The sequence below is a fragment of the Plasmodium gonderi genome (genome assembly GCF_002157705.1).
Source record: "Plasmodium gonderi DNA, contig: Chr09, whole genome shotgun sequence".
In the NCBI taxonomy this organism is placed as follows: Eukaryota; Apicomplexa; class Aconoidasida; order Haemosporida; family Plasmodiidae; genus Plasmodium; species Plasmodium gonderi.
The window spans coordinates 1628958-1653662 of NW_021628934.1; the positions used below are offsets into that span (position 1 = coordinate 1628958).

A 24705-nucleotide genomic window follows, 5' to 3' on the forward strand; every position below is an offset into this window, starting at 1 on the left:
TACTGTATGTGGATATTTCTCCCCTTCACCTTGAAATAATAAATTTGGGATTAACTTTGACATACTCGTAGGGGAGGTGCATGTGGTTATTCCTACAGGCGTATGTTTACTCACGTGCTCTTTAGTTGTAAAGGAAAAATGCATGCGCATTTTTTTTTTCTTTTTTTTTTGCTTCCCTCTGTATATGAAATATGTGCACATTTGTGTACAGAAATGTGTATGCAAGTGTATGCAAATGCATACAAAAGTGTACTTAAAAGTGTACTAAAAAGTGTACAGATGTTTGTACATGATGGTGCGCTTCAGTGAAAAGACAGTTCATGCCCAGTTATAATATACCCGCCAAATTTCATATTTTTTTTTTATATTTTAACATGGATGCACTTGAATAATGTTGGTTTGCATAAAGTTATGAAAGAAAAAAGAAAACAAATTACATTTCATATGTGAAATTACTGAGGCATATTTTGTGCACAGTTTTAAAAATTAAAAACAGATGTTTAATATATATGTAAATTTTATGTAAATTTGTTTTAAACGCCCTTTTGTATAAAAATTTTGAATACATTCTTAAAATTAATGAATGAACGCATATCTTTATTTATTTGACTCTTCATTTGCTTCATTATATCCAATATTCACCTGTTACTCAATCGTCGTTCATCTGTTACTTAGTCGTTCGTTCATTCGTTACCCATTCGTTACCCATTCGTTGTCCATTTGTTGTTAATTCGTTGCCCATTCGTTACTTATTCATTTAACTTTTTTTTTTTTTTTTTTTTTTTTAAAAATTTACACCCTCCGTATACAGAATTTTAAAAACACTAACATCCTTAGTGCATCGAAATGTGAAAAAAAAAAAAAAAATCACAAGAATTAAAACGGTTGTGTTTTTTTCAAAATGTCACAAAATTATTAACATATCAAGTTACAGATTTTAGTGCATATTCATAAATGCAAATAGATTTCATGCACATATACATACCTATGCGCTTATTCAAGTTTATCTATACATATATTCGAATTTCCTTTCACCCGTTTTACCCTCTACTAAATCGTTAATGGGTGAATGAAAGGAAAAAATTACACCTATTGATTAATGAATGAAAAAATGAATGAAGTTTTTATGTCATACAATGAAATGAGTAAACTACTACACTTTTAAACATTTGAGGAAACAAGTGTTGAAATCCCTTTTTTTTCATTCCACAATGTTTTTATGTGTAAAATGTAACAAATATTATTTTCCTTCATGTTTTTTTTTTTTTTAGTACAAGACAATGAATGTGAGAGCAGTGATGAGTCATACAAAGACGTGAATCAATTTTTGGAAAATTCTGGTGAATCCAATTTCCAATATTCAAATCAAAGTCAAAATTCAAGTATTGCCACCTCACATTCTACAGATGGCAAAAACATCCCTATTTGTTCCTACGTCAGTAACAACTTCACCTCGAAAAGAGAAAATAAATATAAAAAATACTACACAGCTAGCTACATAAATAATATGAACAGGTCAGCAAAAAAAAAAAAAATAAATAAAATAAAATTAAAAAAATCGAAGAAAATTTACGTCTTCAAAAATAAAAGAAAATATTCCAATATATATGCCCTTTAAACCTACACACTTAATTCACTGCCATCATGTACTTGCGAAAGTGCTGAGAGTTTCCCGTTTAAAGACTATGGATGTGTACCCTCAACCAGGGATAAAACAAAGTGAGTATTCTTTCTACGCTCGTTTGCAATTTTTTGAATTAAATACGAAAAATTGCAAAAATAAATAAGAAAAATGTTCGTTTATGGATTCAAATAATTCATTAAAGTGAGAACAGATCATTATTAGTAAAAACATTAAGCCTTTTGCTAATTCAAAAGGTGTAACATGTAACATTACGCATTCAATTGTATACGACAGAATAGTGAAGAATTTTCACTGGAAACCCTTAGGAAAAAATGTTCCCCAAATTGATAAGATAAACTTGTCCTACAAAAGGGCTTGGGATATAGGCAAAGCGGGTAGAAGAGAGAATGCAGAAATAAATCCACACGTAGCATGCTAAAAAAAAAAAAAAAAAAAAAAAGTTGCAGGAAGTGACAAACAGTTGAAAAAAAATCGAGTGTATTTACGATGAACTGTTTGCAGAACGGAAGGAGAGTATGTTCCACTTAAATAACTTTACGTGGTGAGAGGGAAGACATAATTATTCCCACACACACTCACCACCACCACCAATTTCGTCTTCAATAGGCTGTAATGGGTTACTTATTAAGAACCTTTTCGAAAGTTATAAAAAAAAAAAACTCAATTACATGGTTTTAGATGGCACAAATATAGGTAGTACTTTTAGTGTAAAATTATACTTAGAAAAAAAAAAAAAAAAAAAATGCAATACTCTTTTTAATAAACTTATTCCTATGCATATACATATAAATGAACACGTTCGCACATTTTTTCCATTCACACAGTTCAACCTATTTATTGAATTGAGCTAAGCACCTAGTGTTAATTATCCATTGCAACTGGCATAAGACACAATATATTGCTCTAATTCACCTCTATAGAAATTTTTTTAACAGTGTATTCTCACTCATACCAGGAGGCAATAAGAGGAGTAACACCAAGTGTGTTAAGAACGTTCAGGTAAAAACAGTCAAAAAGTGGCGGTCTCGTAAAAATGCAGAAATATCTTCATATGTATATACATATACCTCAACATAGGAAAATGTATATATACACATTCATGCAATATTGCACACAAAGAGGAACATACGACATACTCGTTTTGAAATAAAACTTGCAGTTTCTACGATCTGGAGAATGCATACTTTATTTATGATGTTAAGAGCATACAGATATTCAGGAAAATAAAGGAAAAAGATAAAGAGAAAAAAAGTGTGATGTTAAGAGGTTTAAATGATAATTTCTTTAACGCTATATTAGTATGTATGTACGAAATAGCAGCTTATTTAAATTTTGTCAATTCGGAAAATATCAAGATGAATAAACATAGTTCCGAAAAAAAAAAAAAAAAAAATGAAAAACAAAACGAGACAACTTACTACGTTAAATCAGTTAGGAATAAACACAATGCATATAACAGGAACATAAAAGATGTGATATCTCTTAACAGAAAAAAAAAAATAATGAATAATGCATTAATAAATGGTGCCTCAATAAATAATGCATTAATAAATGGTGCCACCATAAATGCAGCTTCTATTAAGGAAGAAATGGGAAAGAGGGGAAAAAAGGATTTTCCCAAAATTTGCAAAAATATTAACACTAGTAAAATATATAAAACTTCGAACACCGTTTTAGCATCCAATAATAATGAGGAATTTGGTTATGAGTATATAAAAGACATAATAAAAAAAGAAGAAAAAGAATTATACGAGACAGATAAAATGTACAATAATAGCAATGATGAGTACTCATCCCATACGTCCGATAGCATGCAATAGGAAAAGCCTGTGGAAAATCTAAAAACAAATAGCAAGAAGAATTAAAGCCGTATTAGTATGCTTATCCTGTGTTAATAGTTTTTTTTTTTTTTTTTTACCCACGCTCTTTCCATGGGGAATCACCATATAGTGCGTTTTCATGGCAACTTATGTAATTGTAAGTAAATATGATATGGGGTGTATATAGTACATAAATATATTTTTTGGGTAAAAGGAAGAAATGTTGAGAATTACAACATCATACGAATTAGGAGTAAGAAAAGGAATGATGAGATATGGAAAGGTCCAAACGATGAGAAGAAGTTGAGATGTGGCAGAAGTAGTACCTTCTGTACCCATTAGATGGAACGATTACAAAACAAACAACACTTGCAATTTTTGCTTTATGAATGTACTATTTATTTGTATATATATATATATATATATATATAATACACTTAAAAATTAGTAAGAATTAATTATTCATCTTGTTTCGAGTGTTATATTACTACAAAAATTAAAATGACGCATTCCATGATATGCTTGATTATGCGTATATATATGTATATACATACGTTATATTCATATTATAAATTCACACATGTACATTCTTTTCCTACAGCTAGAAACAAAAATTAAGAAAAGAAAAATAAGAAAAAAAAAGAAACTGTTCAGGCGAAAAGGACTCTTGCAACATTAACTTTTTAAAAAAAAGGAGAAAAAAAAAAAAGCGTATTACTTTTTATATGCAGAAAAAATGCAACAATTTCAACAAAAATTGATAAGACATATGTATATGTATATATATGCACACAAAAAATGCGTAAAGAAAATTTTAGATGAATATACTGCACATGCGGGAGAGGAAAACGCTGGCAAAAAACGTGTGTGACACACATGGATGAGGTGAAAAAGGAATTGTGCGCCCTCCTATACTATTCCCAGTTTGTGTATGCTTCAGTGCAATGTATAAATATCAACAAATGCACAAAGGGAACCATTTATAATTATATATACACATAATACATACATTTGTGTGTAGATAAATGTACCTATACAAATTTTAAGTACACTCGTCTAATTAGATTGAATTTAAAAAAAAAAAAAAAAAAAAAAAAAAAAAGGGTTATATTGAAACTACAAATAATATAAACGAAAAAAGGGAGAGATAAGAAATAATTAGGAATGGGGAAAGTGAAATAGTAAGAAGCAAAATGTAATAACGTAAAAATTACAAAACTGATCTGTGAGAAGGTACCATGAATTTGAGAATTGATAAATCCTATAGATAAACTGTTTGACGTATGTACATTAAATAAATGACATTAGAAAAAGCTTAAGTCTTGATAACACGGTGAAAAAAGAAAGTTCAAGATTAATGTTTAAATAGTAAGTGGGGGAGGGGGGGGGGGAGGAAGTATTAAATAAAGTCAAATTTTTGTGTTATTTTTTTTTTTTAAAATATTATTCACAAAAAAGGTGTTTATTTTTGTATTTGTGGAGGTGAGTTTGGGTAATTATTTAAAACACAAATGAAAAGATATAATCTTCCGAATTGGTTAAAACACAAAAAAATGACATTGTTTATCATTTTAATCTTTTATTATTCAAATATTTTGTTTTGAATAAAAAAAATTAATTTTTTAAAGTGGCTTGACTTCTTATTATCGCCTTTTTAGCTTCATGATGTAGTTGTTGTATTGATCCTGTGAAGTGTTCATGAAAAGAAATGTGAGCATTTGTATGTATATATAAATATCAAACATGTAGATGTATGTACATATATATATATATATATATACTCAACTAGGTGTGTATGCGCGGGCACAAAAAATTAATGTTAAATGAATTAAGAATGCACATGTTTATGCACCACTTCGAAAAATATGTAGCACAATTCTATAGGACGTTATTACCTCTAGCGTTTTCAACTTCATGCAGCTTTCTGGAATTTCGTGGTAATTTATTTTTTGTTCTGAAGTAGGGTAAAAAAAAAAAAAAAAAAAAAAAAGTAATAAGAAGAAATAGGATTGAACAAGAGCAAGTAAAATCAGGGAAACAAAAATCATTTTGTCAGAATATGCAGAAACAGGCGAACATGTAAACACATATGTGTGAGTATACATATGTTTATCTTAAAAAATATATGCAATGATCATAACTGAATATTGTTAACTAAAAGCTACATAAAAAAAAAAAAAAATGCCTATATAAAAATTGCATTACGGTATTGGTTTTTTTCTCTGTAGTAATCATTTTTTATTTTCTTTGTTAAAATGTGACATTCATGCTCATAATATTTGTATTCAACTTCATATTCGATCTGTTATTAAAAAAAAAAAAAAAAAAAAGAGGACGGAAAAAAAACAAGTGATATAAAGGTGATATAATACCATACTGTAATTTGCAAAAATGGACGATTTGTGATATTGTTGTACGGTGTAAAAAATTACTTGAAAACGCGGATGGCTATTTTTCGGATAATTATAATTAAATGTCCTTTTTGTGTAAAACCGTATTTTGTTTAACGATGTGTAATTTATAGTATCAAAATAACTTGTTTTTTGGAGAGAGTAAACGGCCTAAATAAGGATGGGGGGATGCATATTAAAAAAAAAGAAAAAAGAAAAAAGAAAAAAATATTATGAATAAGTCAACTTTTTTTTTTTTTTTTTTTTTTTTTTTTTTTGCATCCACAAAAAAGATACACATATAACAACATACGGCTCACAATACAAATGAGAAGGGAAGAAAAACAAAAAAAAAATTAACTATGTGTATTTTTACCTTTGGCTGTTCAAAATGACTTGATAAGAAGAATATAACAAACATTATTAAAAATATAGCAATTTGAATGAAGGAGGAATTCCGCTGATTATTGGCATTAGCATTACTGTTACTATTTGCGTAAGCTCTATTGGTGTTGATATTGGTTCTGAACGATCTATTATTACAAGTGGCAAAATTGATACCAAAAAAATTACGAAAAATATCTTCAGGTGTAAACGCATCATCATTATAATAATAATGTGTAGTTCTATATGTTGGATGTGGTAAGTGATCCGTCCCGGAATTATTGTCATATTCATATCTTTTTTCTTTATTTATTAAATGTTGAAAAGCTTTCGAAACTTTTTTAAAAGCTTCCTCAGCTCCTTTTTCTTTATTTTTATCTGGATGATATAACTTTGCTAACTTTTTATATGCATTTTTAATGGTTTCATCATTACTATTTTTTGGAACACCCAAAATTTCATAATAATTATTTGTCCTTAATATTTTTTCCATGCATTCATCTTTTGCCTTATGATGGCGTTCATGTAAATTGTTGTGATTGGGTCTATATGTTGTATTGTAATTATTACTGTTGTTTCTATTACTATTTGTGTATCCGTCTTGGTTTTCTCCATTCAAATCTTCCCTTTTTTTTATTTCCTCTTCACATATTTTTACTTTTTCACTAATGTCAATATCGGGGAACATCCTTTTGGATTTAAGAAATAAATTTTTCGCATGACTGTAATTCCCCACTTTCATATACTTGTTGGCCAAGTTGAAACATTCGTATGCATCTTCTTTATTCCCTATCATTTTGCTCAGTCTATTCGATGAGCTAACAACTGAGGGAATAAATATTCAACTACTTGAACAGTAAAATTGATTATTAATCAATTCCACTCACCTGATTTATTATAAGATTTGCTTCTTTTTTTTTTTTTTTTTTCTAATCTTTTTTCCTTCTTCAAAAACTACGTTATTCAATTTTGTTCTTTTTGTCGTATGTTCGTGAATTTTCCCCCTTATGAATTTATTTGTATGGACATAGTTGTGTTAATGTGCAGATATATACACATATATATATATATATGTATAAATATATATGTATAAATAGGTATGTATAAATGTCCCTCTCTGAACCTTCATCGCTTGACGGACCACAATTTTAATGACATCAAATGAATATATCATATGTTGTAATATCAGCATTAGTTCGACATTTCAACTGTTGTGTGCAGCGGTTGGCATGAAAAGAGGAGTGTTTATGTGTAGATATAATTGAATGGGTAAAGAAAAAATACATCAGAGGTTACACAATACTATGGCCTGTGAAAAGTGAAGCACATTTTTTTTCTTTTTTCCCTCTCGCCTTGGTAATATCTATTTTATAGCTTCCCTTTTGTGAAAAATGATGTCCCTGTTATGCCACAAAAATTGGTTATTTCTTCTTCTGACATATGTTCATTTAATATAAGTTTTCCTCTTTTGCGTGTAATAAAATGATTCTTGTTACAATCTCTTTATTTTGTTACATATTATTTGAATACAAGCCTTCTCTTATTTTATATATACATATATATACGTTGTACACATATGTATGAGTATTATTTTGCTGCTACTTGGTGTACCCAACTGTTGTGTTTATTTAAACGTATGTTTTACACATGTGTGTGACGGAAAAAAAAAAAAAAAAAAAAAAGCGGGAAACATTCCTGTTCTGCATTCAACGGGGAATAGGAGTAATTTGTGTAACTTGTACGAACATTAAAATATGGGTTAGGAAATCGTTAGTTTGTTTTATATTTGCAGGTTTTTGCACATGTGGTTCCCATTTCTTTTTTTTTTTTTTTTTTATCCCTTAAAAATTACATATATATGTATAACTCATCATGTGTGACACATTTCTTGAATTTTCTAGATTGTTGCTTGGGGTGTACATGGCACAGCAAAAATTAGTTATTTTATACTATGACTCTCTATTATATTTTTTGTTAAAAATGCATGACATTCAATGTGAATAGGGAAAAAAAGAAAAAAGAAAAAAGAAAAGAAAAAGAAAAGAGATATCAACGTGGCACATAAAATGGAAAATACCTCAAGAACAAAATGAGTAAATGTACAAACATATGGAAGCAGAAAAACGTGTGGACGTACATAGGAAAGGAAATATATCGTAAACACAAGAATACAAGAACATATCCAAAATGCATTTGAATGTACTTATCCCCATATATATATTTATGCTTGTGCCTTCACACCAAGCAGATAAAGCTTATGTATATATATATATATATAATATGTAAACAAATCCATAAAAACTGTTTATTTTTCAAAGAACGAAATAAAGGTTCTTTCATCTTAAACGAGCTGATTGCTTTTTTCTTATTTTTTAAAATTTTCTTTCCTTCTTGGACGTAAAAATTTTACATTTACTTGTTTATTATTAATTTTCCTTTTTTTTTTTTTTTTTTTTTTTTTTTTTTTTTAATTCTCACTCGTTCTTTATTCAATGTTTCAAAAGTAGTAATGCGTTAGCATTTAATTATTTTGGAAAAAAAAAAAAAAAAAAAAAATTCTTTGCAGTAATTCCCAATCAGGGGTTTTGTTATTTTACTATTTTATCATTTTACCCTGTTTATTATTTTATTTTTTTCAGAATGCAAAAATTGAATGTAGGAAAAAATTTAAAACATAAAAAATTTAATCTTTAAGAGGAGATGTGAAAATATGCGTATGTGTATCTTCACAATATAATACAACTTAGGGTATATACTTTGAAATGTATAAATGGAAGAGGGTATATTATAACATTTTTTTATATATGTAATATTGAAAGGGGAACATTAAACCAAATAAATAAACTCAATGGACGAATGGGTAAATGAGAACAACATAGCAAAACAAAGCCCCATAGAATTAAGGGATATAACTCCAGATAAATATGTACTTATGTTTGACAAATGTTGAATGAGAAGGGGAAAAAAAAAAAAAAAATGAAAAAATAAGGGAGGGTTGAGGGAGTTATATACTTGAAAGGGTAATCAGTTGTATTAACAAACAATGTCCTTACAAATCCTTAATAACTATTCCAGATGTGGAATGTTGTCTTTCTTTTCTATTTGATGTAAATAAGAATTATAATGGTTTATATCAATTCCCTGATCTGTATAGTTGTATATGTATATATGTTTATGATTACCGAAAAAAAATGATGTGTGGAAAAAAAGACGTTTACTGAACTAGGCTATGCGCGTTCGTTAGGAAAGTGTGTAATGCATGTACACCATGGTATATTAATGGTATGTACATATATATATATATATGTATATTTACATATACAACTTTATATGTTTAGCCATTCTTGTCTTATTTCATCCTCCTTTCCACGTGTTCATAACAAAATAAAATACCATCTCTACTATGTTTTTATCCCAATAGTTCACGAGAAACGTGAAAATGCAAGGGTGTAATAATAGGACATATAGTGATAAGGTGTGAAAAAAAAAAAAAAAAAAAAAAATGAAGGTTATATTTCTCCCAACTTGAGGCCCATTCATTTTACATATATAACTCAACTAAAATACTTTTTTTATAATATTAATTTCTGTTAAGTTTTTTTTTTTTTTAACGTTTTGTGAAAATGGATCAACATGTTTATGAACATTTTTAACCATGTAAAATTGAATGTTTTAATAAATTGTAAACCAATATGAAATTGTAAGGGAATATATTATACATTTACATCTCTTTTTTGGGACAATTATTGTGCTCACAGTTCTTCATAAATGGTATTGTTATATATGTATGTACATTTGCATGTTGTCACCAACAGGAGTGTTGTTTCCCAAATTTTATTTTTTTTTTTTTTTTTTTCTTGGAACGCACATATAAAGGAGATTTAAAAATCCAATTGATGACAACCATTTTTGCAAGTTGTTATTTCCCCTTGCCCTTTTATCTTTTCCAACCGTCCATTCGTAACAATTCCTTTCTTCTTTTTTTTTCAATTTTGTTTTCTTTATTAAAATGAACAAGGAACTACATTTTAGAGATTAAGCTCATTCGAATGGAAGAAATTGTGAAGAAGCAATTGTTTTAGATTATTGGTAAATATACCACAATAGTGTAAAACTAATACGGAACTCGATAAGTTAGGTGTGAAAAGGTGTGTACTTTGCCACAATTAGATCTACAGATGTAAAAGATAAAATATGAAAAGAAAAAATTCCCCCAAGTGTTCCTTAAATACTTTCATAAATTTCCGTAAATTCTTGTTAAATTTTCCCTAATTTTTTGGTTATTTTTAGCCAAATTTTTTATGTTCATTTGCCTTATATTATTGTATTAATTTTCCGTAATTTTTGCTTTTGTTTTATTTCCCCAATTATTGCTTTAATTTTTGTGTTATTTTTCACGAAAATGTTACACTAAAATCGTTTCTTTGTTGACAAAACTTTAACATTAGGGGAAAATTTTCCAACCATAAAAAAAAACGATCTTCTTTTATTTTTTTTTCGAATAAGTTATAAAATTCACTTAATAGAAAAATGAAATTGTGGATCAGCGTGGTTTTTTTTTTTTTTTTTTTTTTTTTTTTGTCCCTATAATTTTTTTCCCATAATTTTTCACAGAATATATAGAATTTATAAGCTTCCTCCACTCTTACAAGTTATGGAATTTTTTTCAAATTTTATAAAATTCACAACTTCTTTACACCGTTTTCCAATATTCCATGGACAATTGAATTTTCATAAAAGAACTTGATTGACGTAAATTCGCATGACTGTTGTGTGTTTTATGTTACTGCAATTTTTAAAATTTTCCCTTTTTTCCCCCCATTACCATGAAAAAAACAAAAATTAATAGACTCATTTAGAACCATTGTTGAAACTTTTTTCTCAATTTGACAATTTTTTACACTTTTGCGTCGACTAGTTTCGACCTCCCCAAACGGTTCACTTTTTTAAAAACAGGAAAAAAAAAAAAAAAAAAAAAAAAAAAAAAAAAAAAAAAAAAAAAAAAAAAAAAAAAAAAAAAAAAAAAAAAAAAAAAAAAAAAAAAAAAAAAAAAAAAAAAAAAAAAAAAAAAAAAAAAAAAAAAAAAAAAAAAAAAAAAAAAAAAAAGAAAAAAAAGAAAAAAAAGAAAAAAAAGAAAAAAAATGGAAAAAAAAAAAATATACACATGTCAATAGGAACATTTATACACAAACAAAACACATGTGTGGGAGTACGTTATGAAAAACTTCACAGCTGATTTTTCAATATTTTTAAGAGACATTTTTTCCCACTTTTTCCATTTTTCTCTGTTTTCTTTTCCGCTTTTTTCCTTTATCTTGCTTTTGATTTTTTTTTTTTTTTTTTTTTTTTTTTTTTCCTACAAGCGTTATAAGAGCTCAAGTTCCCCTTTATAAAAATTTAATTGAAAATGGTTTACAACAAAATTATTGAAATTATATAGACCATAAATGATCATAAAAAAAAAAAAAAAAAAAATTAAGTATTACAGATGAAGAAGTCTGAAAAACATATATATATGTTTTTAAATATATTAAATTGGTTGTGCTGTAAGAATTTTTTTTCTTTTTTTTTTTATACACACACTGGAGAAACATATTTGCGTGAAGATAATCATAGAACTGTGTATATGCAGACACATGTGACTATAATATACATATATTTGTATATATTTTTCTACATTCATATAAATGAGTCCATATATGTATGTGCGTATATACAGATACGCACAGCAATGTACATTAGAGATTTCATACATCATGTCATCAGTTAAGATTATAATGGAAATCAATTTTAAAAGAGTTATATAACTCGTTAAACCTGCTACGTATATGTAATTTTTCAAACCTCTTTTTTTTTTTTTTTTTTTTTTTTTTTTTTTTTGTGTCTATCCTTAATTTTTTTTTAAATCTTCATATTCTCTAATTTATTTTACTTTCTTTTAACTCTATTTTATTTCCCGATTTTTCCACGTATGTGCAGTTCATACTATTCATTCCGTTCACATTTTTTCCTAAAGAGATGTCCTTTTCTTTTTTTTTTTTTTTTGCTAATATGTAGCCTGATTAAAGGGATCATATGTTAATTTTTGCGTATGCATGTTTGTGATCTTTTGTGCTAGATTTTCTACTAAAAGTCATTAATATGAACGTTCGTTTGCCACGAAAAAAGAAAAACAAACAAACGAGAGAAAGGACGAGAGAAAGAACGGGAGAAAGAACGGGAGAAAGAACGGGAGAAAGAACGAGAGAAAGGACGAAAGAAAGAACGAGAGAAAGAACGAGAGAAAGAGTGAACGTGCACCATCGGTGTAGTTGCAAGGACTCGTGTCTACATAAGTGGACGGGCTCTCACTGTGCAGTGTTATACTTAATCCATTTGCAGAAAGGTGTTCCTATCGTTGTACACAATCTATATATGAACATATACATATGAAGTCGTAGGTTTCAATTGTCTGTAGCTTAGTTGCTTCATTTTAACAGGAAAGATGAAAGCTAGTTTATTTCTATTTTGAAGAATAACACTCTCAAAATGTAATTAAGTTTTTATTATATTATGAACCACATTTTCTTTTTTTCCCACTCCCTCTTTCTTATTTTTTCTTCTTTTTTTTCCTTGTTTTTTTTTTTTTTTTTTTTTTGTGTATGTGTACTTTTCCAAATCTCTAAAGTGTTCATAAAATGCTGAACACATTTTATGTAATACCGTTAATATTGATGAACATTTTATTTCAAAACGATTGGCATAATAAAGTAATTTTAAGCAAGTTAAGGATTTATAACAACAAATTTGTAAAAAGGAGAAATCGTATTCTGTTAAACAATGTAACAGATAGAGGAAATTTTTTGGATGAAATTAAAGAAGGATATAAGCCATTATTTGAAGTTTATGAATTATCAGCTAATTTTGAAAAATTAAGAAATGCCAAAGAGAAAGAAAAAGAGAAAGAGAAAGAAAAAGAGAAAGAGAAAAAAACAGGAGGAAGAAAAAAAAAAATAAATAAAATAAAGAAATATAAAGAAATAAAGGAAAAAAGTAATAAGAAGACAACAAACATAAATTTAATCCAATTGTCTTCTAGAAATCCTGATGTTCATACAAATATTCTGATAGATTCTAAAAACGGGATAGCTAAGCAGAATTCAAATAATAGCGTAACAAAAGATATACGCAATCATGTATATAATTCAGAAAGTATGTTAAATAGTAATGGATCCCATAAAAATAAAGATACTGAAATAGATGATGCGAATGCAAGAAATGTGTTCGGAAAATTAATTAACGATGGGAATATAGAAGATTTTGAAAGTTTGGATGATGATACAGGAATGAACCAACATGAGAATTATCACAAACGAGGGGGAAAATATGAGCTAAAGTCGGGTAGTATAGAGAAAGAGGAAGGACAAAACATCCCTCATAAATCTACCTATATGAGTGAAGAAGAAGAAAAAGAGGAGCTGAAAAAACAGAAGGAAGAACATGGAAAAAATAATAATCTAGAAGAGAAGCCCAAAATGGAAGATGAACACAGGAATGACCAGATAGTAAGTGAAGAAAAAAAGACAGTGAGAAACTTGGGAGATGCTAAAAGAGAAAAGAGAGAAGATGACAAGACAAACGAGGGAGGAAATGAAAAAGATAATTCTGTTCAGGTTGATGAGACGAATGAGGAGGAGGAGGAGGAAGAAGAAGAAGAAGAAGAAGAAGCGGATAAGCAGGATGAGTCTGAAAATTTGGAAGCACCGAGTGAGTCTAACAATTTGGAAAAGCCGGGTGAGTCTAACAATTTGCATGCTCCGAGTGAGTCTAACAGTTCTGGTTCATCTGGTGAGGTGAAAGAGGAAAGAGAAAAATGGAGTGAATATGAATTAAATGAAGAGAGTGTAGACCAAAAAGATATAATAAAACGCGAGTTTGAACATTATACCATCATAACTAATTCAAATGAAATTATAAATGATATTATAATTGATGCATCAGATATATCAAAATTGAGTATCGAAAGTATAAACATTCCATACAACGAAAAGAACAAATCCACATTCACACATCAGAGACACATAGTACTCACGAACAATGGAAATAAAAAATACAATGTTGTTTTAATGACAAAAAATCCAAAGTTTTTTGAACCGGAAAATGACCCAAATGAGAATCCCACCACTAATACCTTCATTGAAAAGAATAAGACACAAGAAAAAAATAAAAAAATAAAAAAAAAGGGAGAACCTGGTAGAGGCCAGCAAAATCATGATCCGAAAGGTTTATATGAAGGAGTGGGAACTCTCGATTTTAGTAAATCATATAACGATAGAAACAAACAGACGCGCAGCAAGGAAGAAATGAACAAGATTGATGGTGCTGATGAAAACGGGGGAATAAGAGGAACGATAAGTAGAATGATTAGTTTTTTATCATTTACAAGTTCTCAAGATATACCTGTAAGGGGAGAAGAAAAACTTAAAAATGGCCCTAACGTGGATGCCACAAATACGAGTAGGAAAAGCAGCACCGAATCAGATAGCAGAACTGACAGCGATAAAGACATGGGTGATAATAGCGAAAAGAATCAAGGTTATGAAAAAGAGAACCAGGTAATAAAGGAGATGAACAAAGCTGTAAGTGCCGACAAGCTAGTTGATCAATACCTGCTGAATCTAAAAAACACTAAGTCCTCGAAACAAGAATTAATTTTTGTCTTGAGAGGAGATCTAGACCTAAATTCCACGCACATGAGAAATGTTATAAAAAGGGGCAAATCTAAATTTGAGAATCAAATAAAAAAACATTTTGAACAAGTAGACAAAATATTATACGACGTCTCATCACCAATAAACTTTCTGTGTTTTTTTGTCCCCAATGTTTTCAATATGAGCAATTTTCATTTATTGAAAGAAGCGTTGATAGTGCTACACAGGGAATTGGAAGAATACACAGAGAACTGGAGTTTTTCCAACACGTACGTGACATTTGATCAGATGCACATGGGTAGTGGTAGTAGTAGCAGCAGTAGTAGTAGTAGTGGTAAAGATAGTGTTTTAGATAACAAAGGAGATGATGAAGATCCCAAAAAAAAGGAGAAAAAATTCGTGAAGAAAAGAAAAAATTTATATAATGTAAAATACTCCTTTTTACGTAAATTTTGGAGTTTCAATTCGATATTTTCACTTGCAAAAAAAATAAATAAAAGGAATTTAGACATTGAAAAAGAAATCTTAAATTTCCTACCAAAAGAATTAAGAGAATATTCTACATGGAATTTGTCCGTTATACGAGTATTTAATGCCTGGTTTTTAGCAGGGTATGGAAATAAAAATGTTAAGGTTTGTATAGTCGATTCTGGAGTTGATAAAAATCATATTGATTTAACGAAAAATATTTTTATCCCTGAATATTCAGAACAATATGAAATGACTGATGCTTTTTATGATTTTATGGTAAGAAACCCAACTGATTCATCTGGGCATGGAACACATGTAACTGGAATTGTAGGTGGGGCAGCTAATGATTTGGGAATGGTAGGTGTAGCTCCTAATACAACATTAATATCATTACGATTTATTGATGGGGTCAAATATGGAGGAAGTTTTCATGCTATTAAAGCTATAAATGTCTGTATTTTAAATAAGGCCCCTATTATTAACGCTAGTTGGGGTTCTAATAAATATGACGCCAATATATACCATGCTGTGCAGAGATTGAAATATACATTCAATGGAAAAGGTACTGTTCTAGTTACAGCTGCTGGAAACGAGAATAAAGATAATGATGTTCATCCTTTGTATCCAGCTAGTTTTAAAATGCCTCATGTTTACAGGTAAATGCCTCGAGACCTTTTTTTTTATTTAAAACGTTGTATAAAAGTCTATAGTTTCATGTTTTACATTCATTTAGCTCACGGGTGGTACAATGCTTCAATCTGTGGTGTGTAAGGGTTACTGCTGATTTTTTTTTTTTTTTTTTTTTTTTGCAAATGTTTTTTTCTGTGCTGCGTTGATATTCTTACCCTACCACTCCTGCCACTTCAACCACTCCTGCCACTTCCTCACCCTTTGCAGCGTTGCATCCATCAGCAAGAACTTTGAAATATCCCCCTTTTCAAACTACGGCGAGAACAGTGTGCATATCATGGCTCCTGGTCATCATATATATTCCACGACACCAAATAATTCGTACAAAATAAACACAGGAACATCTATGGCAGCACCACATGTATGTGGGGTAAATGCATTAATATACTCAGTGTGTTACAACCAAGGGTTTATACCACAAGCAGAAGAAGTGCTGGATATCATAACAAGAACATCCATAAAAGTTATATCAAGAGGAAGAAGAACGATAAATAATAGTTTAATAAACGCAGAAGCAGCTGTGTTAACTACATTACTAGGAGGGTTATGGATGCAGATGGATTGTCATTTTGTTAAATTTAGTTTAGATAAAGGAAAAAAAAAACATATCCCTGTTGTATTTTCAGCCTATAAAGAAGGAATTTATGAAACTGATATAGTAATAGCAGTAATACCTACGGAAGAAAATTCAAATGTTTACGGAGAAATATTGATACCTATACGAATTGTAACTAATACAAAAAGTGAAAATTTTAAAGAATCACCAAGAACTGGGAAAAAAATGATTATCGATGAAAATGAAGCAAGTAATGATGAAATATTGTCTTATATTTGTGAAAACGCATTATATAATTTATACGAGTTGGATAGTTATTTCCTTGTTATTTCCTTAGTATTACTTTTTTTTGGATTTATAATTACAGTGGTAGGAACTGTTTTATATATCAAAAGAACGCGTTTTACTAAATGCTGTGATGATGAAAATCATGAACATAATATGATGAGGAATAGTGTTATTGAACATAATCATATTTTAGGCAGAAACATAAATAAAGATCTTGAAATTACAAAACGTGCACATGCAGAAAAAGTCAGAAGTGGTGTCCGTTTCAGTATTGTAAAAGGAAATAATAAAAATTTTTCATTCATGACCCATGGGGGATATAAAAAATTAAATTCACAAAAAAGTAACGATTCTAAAGATAAACCTATTCTCAAATCACGAACTAGCAAATTTATGAATCACAAGATTGACCACGGCAGTGAATCCCCTAGTGGTGGAAAAGAGGAAAGAAGCAAATCAGTCATGTAGCTACGTATATACATACCTACATACATGCACACCTACATACATGCATACCTACATACATGCACACCTACATACATGCACACCTACATACATATATGTATCATGTATGGAGAACACATAATAACCTCGCAATCATATAGAAAAACCTCGGAGTTGGGGGGGCCCCCCCCCCCTAAGTAAAAGATGTTGAAATATAGCAACTTTTACGTTTAGTGAATGCGTGTCGATATGAATAATTTAATTTGCCTCCGACAAGGGAATATTATCCTGATGAATCCGCAAAGGTGGATAAAAGAGATTTATTTAATTTTTTCACGCCATTTCTGAAGACATTTTTTTTTTTTTTTTTTTTTTTTTTTTTTTTTTTTTTTTTTTTTTTTTTTTTCAACTTTTCCTGCAATTTTTTTTTTTTCTTTTCTTCTAGAATTTTTTTTTTTTTTTTTTTTTTTTTTTTTTTTTGTTGTTGTTCTTCTGTTACTTGCTTCAACTGGTCACTCGTCAAAATCAAGTGACACAAACGCAAGCACCACATCATCATTGCCGATAATTTTTTTTGACAATAGTTTGTTATAAAAAATAAAATAAATAGTCAAAAAAAGAAAAATTTATATATATATTTTTTTTTTTTTTTTTTTTTTTTTTTCTTTGCCCTTATCTTTAGACATGTGTACAATAGACATAACATATTTGTTCAGTATTGCTTATATGTTTTTTTCTACACAATTTCAAATCGTTCATATGGTCTAATTGCCGTTTTCTCCCTCTTTAGCATTTCTTCTTTTTTTATGATTTTTAAGGACCCATAATTTGGTATACATATATATATATATATATATGTATATATACGCTTCCCCTTATACACTTTTTATCTTTTTTTTTTTTTTTTTAAATTTTATATATTTATTTTGTTTTGTTAACTTTTACTTTTACACTTTTATTATCCCCCCCCCCCCCCTCCCTGCGCCATGCGCCACATGCATATGCTGCATTTGCGATATCCGTGTTAAGTGTGAGGAACACGTGTAGTTTGTAATAGCTTTTAATAGAGGCAAAAAAAAAAACACTTTTCATCTCTTTAAAAATTATAAAGGGAACATTATTATTCGGGTGTTTTCTTTATCTACATATATGCATGTGTATATATATGCACGTATGTATGTATGTATATATATATATATGTGCACAATATTTGTGTACAAAACAAACTCCTTAATTTTATTTAACCCCTGCAATCGGTTAAGCTAAAACAATTAGTAGCTAAAAATGTGTACAAGATAAAAAAAAAAAAAAAAAAAAAAAAAACGGACAGACATTATAAATGAACACAAGGAATGTTTCTCCTCTAATCATTTCGGTAGGGAATAGTGGGTAAAAAAAAAAAAAAAAGTGCTAACAAAATTTTTACCAAAAAAAAAGGACATGTGTTAAATATGCAAAAATACATACACATATATAAACATATATAATATATATATATGTGCATGTAACGCGGTACTACAATTGGGGATGTCAAAATAAAAACCATCACAGGTAAAAAAATGTACATAGGTTTGAGATTATATCCTTTCGTTATCTTCATTCTATTTTTTACACGAGGATTCCACCCCCACATTCTCTTCATCCTATGGGGAGAATTATAACAGAGAAAGGGATGGGGAAAAATGACAAAATTTGTAAAAAATAATGTTCAATGTGAAAAGAAGAAAAAAAATTTTACACACATTTTTCCACTTTTTTTTTTTTTTTTTTTTTTCCTCCTTTGTAAAAAAATATACAAAAACAAGTTGGGATAATATATTATATAAGACTAAAAAATTTCCAACATCTATCCAATTTGGTAATTTTAATAAAACCCTAAGAACACTATTTTTACAAAGCAAAGTTTTGCATAAAAAAAAGAAGCCAACGTTCAACAGTAAAATTACCCCATATATACATAACCGACAATTGTGATAAATATATTGAGACCCACTTATATTATTATCAAATAAAACATTGTGTGATAAAGGAGATTATTGATGTTGGATAGGATAGGATAACGAATTAGTTTAATTAAATGTAAAATATGAAAACCAAAAATAAGATATGATGATATGAGATGGATTTATTCGTAGCAAATTTGATACATATTAGCTTTTATTCCTTACAGCTGGTAAGAAAAAAATATTTCAATTAACTTCTTCACCGTTTAGTAGGAAGTTGCTTGAAAAAAAAGCTCAGCCGTAATCACAAAAAAAAAAAAAAATACATATATATATATATTATGTATAAATATATACATGTACAAATGAAATAAATTTCTTCCAACATATATATAAATTTTCTTATAGCTTGTAAATTCATAACTGAAAAAAATTTGATGCATAATATTATTTATATATATGTTATACATATAAATATTGGCATTTTTTCACAATCAGTGAAAGTAGTAAAAAGTATATATCGCCCAAACACACAAACAACTTCCATATTATAAGAAATTGATAATTGATACATAATTTTTCATATACACTTCCCGCGCCACAAGCCATTCCTCCATCCAATACAAATTTTTATACATAAGGGGGGAGTTAGTGTATTATAAAATTCTATAAAAATTATGAACGCCATTTTTAATGAAAAAAAAAGAATTAAAAACAATGATATTTTTATTTTGCATGAGGGAAAAAAAAAAAAAAATAAATAAGGTAAAAAAAATTGATTCATTATAATTGTAAAGGGTGCACTGTACAAACCTATTTGTGCTAGGGTTAGGCAACGCGCGAAAGGTTACTTGAAGCAAGCTTCAAAATTATCCTTTCCCCTATAAAAAATTACTGTGAAAATTGATAAGGTCTCGGTTGAGACCATATCAGCTATCACGCTGATAAGAACAGGTACTACAAATTGATCTTAGCCAAGAGGCCGAGAAGGTTAACTTATTTAACATTTGAAATTCCATTGGGTATATATTTCGCTACCAAAAGTGTACCTATTATGCGTTCATTTTTTGTCGATCCCTGGCAATTCTGTATATATATATTTACATATATGATTATATATATATATATATATATATATATATACGTATATACATATGGGATTAATTTTTAAAGGCACCATACATAGACAAGCAAGTACAACGCTTGAATAGATGAAAGTGTGAAACATATTCGAACCTATTCACGTTTGTGCATATGCACATACACATTATATATAGATGTACAGAGAGAAAAATTTTAAATCCAACTCCCCCCTTATGCTTCTTTGGGAGCATATTAATTATGTTTTGTTGCTTTTGCTAAATTGATATGAACATGCGATTTTTACTCGACTTTCTTTTTCTTTATTTATCTATTTATTTTTGTAGCTTTCTAAATATTCGTCAAAATTGAAGCATATTTATTGCAGATCGGAAAAATGATATTTTCAAAGAATATATATATACATGTTTAAGTCACACTTTTTTATAACCCAATTTGTTAAAAACTTTTGCGAGAAGGGTTTTTTTTTTTTTTTTTTCCTTTTTCTTTCTTTTTTTCCCCTACATTATTTTATCTGGATTTTTCACGTAAACCCTTCCCTTCGATCTTTAGAAAATATTTTTTACCACATAGAAGCAATAATTATGCTGTGACACAGATGAAGCAACTTTCATTACATGTCACAATGGAAAAGCGGGGGATGGAGTGTAGAAGCTATATATGTATACCTTATCCAATGTTGTAACCAAACGTGGGATCGCGATATGTGACAAAATATACACAATCAAGTAGGTTGCTTGATTTACACACACACATATATATATATATATATATATATATATATATATATATATATATATGGGCATGCATGGAGGTACCATTTCCTGAGTCTTAAGTGGCAATACAGAGGTTCATATTATATTGCGAAAAATTGCTGAGAAGAAAATGATGAACATAGTGAAGAAAATTGGGCAGTTACACAAAAGATACGAAAAAAAAAAAACCAATGTGGTATTATTATGGGTTCCTAACAAATATATAAGCACCAGCAACTTGAAGAATGAAAAAAATGTAAAAGTGAAAGTTAACACAAAGAATTACATATTATCTCTTGATGAAGCATTATATTTATCCAAAGAAATGGGGATTAAAACAACTACAGAAATCCAAAAAATGATCATGAGGTCCCCCCCTTTCTCAGCTGATACTAGTCCGTTTCTCATTGACAACTTTTTGTGTAGTGAAAATAGGAATAGCGATTCAGATGATATAGACCAGATTGATCAGAAGTTAAAAGCACTAGGGGAAAAAGAAGAAAATGATAAAAAGGATGAAAAGGATGCAGAAAAAGAAAAGATAAAAGAAGGTTCTCTATACGGTGCGGATAATAACAATGTAGATATTCTTAGCAAAGTTCTTATTGAAAAGTTTAACAAGAAGAGGGCAAAAACATTTATCCATAATGATATGGAATGGTTAGAAGAATCAGAAGGCATAGGAACAAACAAAAGATCCTGTGCATATGTCTATATAAGAAGAGGTAGCGGTATTGTCAAGGTAAATAACCAAGAAGATTTATACATTAGATGGCCATATTTTTATAACAGAACTGATGTATTGGAACCCTTCTATCTAACCAATACTGCATGTGTGTTTGATGTATTTATAAAATTGAAAGGAGGTGGTATAAGTGGCCAATCAAAAGCAGCTAGATTGGCTATAGGGCGTGCCCTACTCAATGCATGTCCATTCATTTATGACGAACTCAAAGAACATGATATTCTTTATGAAGATATGAGACAGAAATTTCCAAAAATGCCTGGAAGGAAAAAGTCAAGGGCTATGAAGCAGTGGTCCAAAAGATGATTTTTTTTCCATCGAATATCATTCCATACCTTGTTACTTCTTCTTCTTTTTTTTTTTTTTTTTTTTTTTTTGGTGTATGTGTCCCTTTCAAATATTCCTTATTATACATTATTCAGGAATGTAGCTACCTAGTTAAGGGATTCTTATTTGTTCTATACATAAACAAATAAACGGTTATACCTGCACAATTGGGTATATAAACCTCCTTGTCAGTTTGGAAAAAAAAAAAAAAAATAAATGACGAGATGAATGGCAAGATGATTGGCAAGATGATTGGCAAGAGTAATGGTCAGATGAATAGCAAAAGGAATGGCCACAGGAATGACGAGATGAATGGTGAGGAGAAGAATATAACTTCCAATTTGTATTTCCTCTCGGTGCTTCCCTTGTTGTACTAAAAAATTTACATAATAATTATTAACGAGACTCTCCCTACTCACCCCCTGAGCGCATCTCCAAATATATGTTCATGGTGGATATGGTTGGCTATATAATGTATCTGCCATTAGACACAACTTTCTTTTTATTTTCGTTTTTTGGTATTTTAAAATTTAAGGTTACGTTTGTGCTTTTTTTATTTTCGTGTTCCTCATTTTGAATTAATTTTTTCAATTTTTCATTGGACTTTTCCAACTGTTCTTTGGTTACTGCATATATATCCTTTTTGTAACCTTTTTTGATTTTTTCAGATTTTATATTATTTACAACTTCATTTTCATTAGTTTTCCAGTACTTTCCCAATTCTGCATCAATGGCAGTATAAATGTATGGACATTTAAATAAATCATCAATAAAATTTGCATACGTGTGTAGACTACTAAGAGGAACTATGCAGTTTTTTGGATGTTTTGTCTTTCGAATGTTAGCAGGTAAAATGATATCTGGAATGTGTCCATATAGTAGCTCTTTTTTTTTTATTTCTGGAATGTTTTTTTCAAAAATACATTTATTTTTTTTGTAAAATTTGTAGGTACTGAGAAAACTTTCCAAATTATTTTCTTCCTTTATTTTTACTATAAAATTTTGATCTTTAAAACTTAATTTTTCATATTCCTTTTGAAACTCTTTTTCTTTTTCTTTTTTTTTTTCTTCTTCCTTCTCCACATTTTTTAGCTTATTCTCTTTTAATTCTTCATACAGTTGCAATCGTTTGATAAAATATTCATCATCCAAATTGTAGTACTTTCTGTATATATCTTCATGTTCGCTCATATATAGTTTTTTCCCGTAAAAATAGTATTTTCCTCCTTCATCTTTTTTTTTTATTTCATAAGGTTTTTTAAAAAAGTATTCATAATCCTTTGCTGCTTGTTGTTCTATGTAATCTTCATAAAACATTACTTCTCCATCGTATATTTTTTTTCGTAAACTTTTTTTTTCCTTCTCCTGTTGTCTTACTTGTTCATCATCCCGAGGAATCCAAAGTTTCAAATTACCCTCGTAAAAAATTGCATTTTCCCTCTTTCCATTTTTCTTTTCTTCACCAGATTTCCCTTCTTTACAAGACTTATTTATTTCGTCATATAAGTACTCTGTTTTTAATTCATCAAAATTGGCATTTTTAAAATTTGGGGGATATCTGTATGCATATACAGGAAGTTTGTTGAACGATTTAGCTGAGTTTTTTTCTTTATATTTTCTATACAACTGAGTGTAATCTAAAAAATTGTGCAGTGTCAAATTGGGGTGTTCTATTGAACCTGTCTTACCACTGAATGTGACACTCCCACGTTTTGCTTTTGTCCGCTCGAAATCATCAGGTTCATCTAAAATTTCGCAGTTGAACAGTTTTTCCATGCCTGTTCAGTTATGAAGCGTCTAAAAGAAGGGCGAAATCTGTGCAAAAATGTGTGCAAAAATGTGTGCGAAAATGTGCGCGAAAATGTGTGAGAAAATGTATGCAAAAATGTGTTCGAAAATGTGTGCGAAAATGTGTGAGAAAATGTATGCAAAAATGTACGCTTACATGTATGCGAAAATGTCCGCTTAAATGTATGCGAAAATATATTTCCCACCCTTTTTTATAGGTCTATTTCTAACCAGAAAAGACGTCTGTTAATGAGACCTACCATTCACAGCGTTGTATAAACTGTTTGTAAACATAATGAACATTTTGCATATCCGTTCGTCGTAGTGCAGTGGGTATGTTATTTATTTTTTTTTTTTTTTTCATATTTATTATTTTATTTATTTATTTATTTTTAAATAGTTGTATAACAAAGAATTGCATTGGTATAACTGATCGAATGTTTACAAAAAAAAAAAAAAAAAGTAATAAATATAAAAAAAAAAAAAAACACCGCACAAATGAATATGTTATACAACCATTATGTGATATGAACATATTCACGAACACTGTGCCCACGATGCACCAAAAAAAAATGAGAAATTTATGACACGGGAAAGAAAAATATATGCAAAATGTAAACATAAGTATTGTATATATGCATATATATACTTATGTATATACTTACGAA

The 24705-nt window shown here is 29.0% G+C and overlaps 5 protein-coding genes across 5 annotated transcripts; 3 read left to right on the forward strand and 2 right to left on the reverse strand.

Moving 5' to 3' along the window:
- Positions 1-1099: 1099 nt before the first annotated feature.
- On the forward strand, positions 1100-3465 carry PGO_093340 (hypothetical protein, conserved; the record flags this gene model as incomplete). Its single annotated transcript, XM_028687922.1, has 7 exons — positions 1100-1145; positions 1272-1515; positions 1660-1719; positions 1919-2019; positions 2252-2338; positions 2566-2644; positions 2805-3465. The coding sequence occupies 7 exons, from the start codon at positions 1100-1102 to the stop codon at positions 3463-3465; spliced, it is 1278 nt and encodes a 425-aa protein (XP_028543723.1).
- Positions 3466-5108: 1643 nt separating this feature from the next.
- PGO_093350 (DnaJ domain containing protein) lies at positions 5109-7035 on the reverse strand (the record flags this gene model as incomplete). The annotated part of the gene is made up of 5 exons (XM_028687923.1): positions 5109-5150; positions 5361-5419; positions 5671-5767; positions 5898-6026; positions 6232-7035. The coding sequence occupies 5 exons, from the start codon at positions 7033-7035 to the stop codon at positions 5109-5111; spliced, it is 1131 nt and encodes a 376-aa protein (XP_028543724.1).
- A 5881-nt stretch (positions 7036-12916) lies between these two features.
- On the forward strand, positions 12917-17402 carry PGO_093360 (subtilisin-like protease 2; the record flags this gene model as incomplete). Its single annotated transcript, XM_028687924.1, has 2 exons — positions 12917-16056; positions 16298-17402. The coding sequence occupies 2 exons, from the start codon at positions 12917-12919 to the stop codon at positions 17400-17402; spliced, it is 4245 nt and encodes a 1414-aa protein (XP_028543725.1).
- A 3905-nt stretch (positions 17403-21307) lies between these two features.
- On the forward strand, positions 21308-22228 carry PGO_093370 (30S ribosomal protein S9; the record flags this gene model as incomplete). The annotated part of the gene is made up of 1 exon (XM_028687925.1): positions 21308-22228. One exon carries the CDS (start codon positions 21308-21310, stop codon positions 22226-22228), a length of 921 nt encoding a protein of 306 aa, XP_028543726.1.
- Positions 22229-22714: 486 nt separating this feature from the next.
- PGO_093380 (hypothetical protein, conserved) lies at positions 22715-24025 on the reverse strand (the record flags this gene model as incomplete). The annotated part of the gene is made up of 1 exon (XM_028687926.1): positions 22715-24025. One exon carries the CDS (start codon positions 24023-24025, stop codon positions 22715-22717), a length of 1311 nt encoding a protein of 436 aa, XP_028543727.1.
- Positions 24026-24705: the final 680 nt, after the last annotated feature.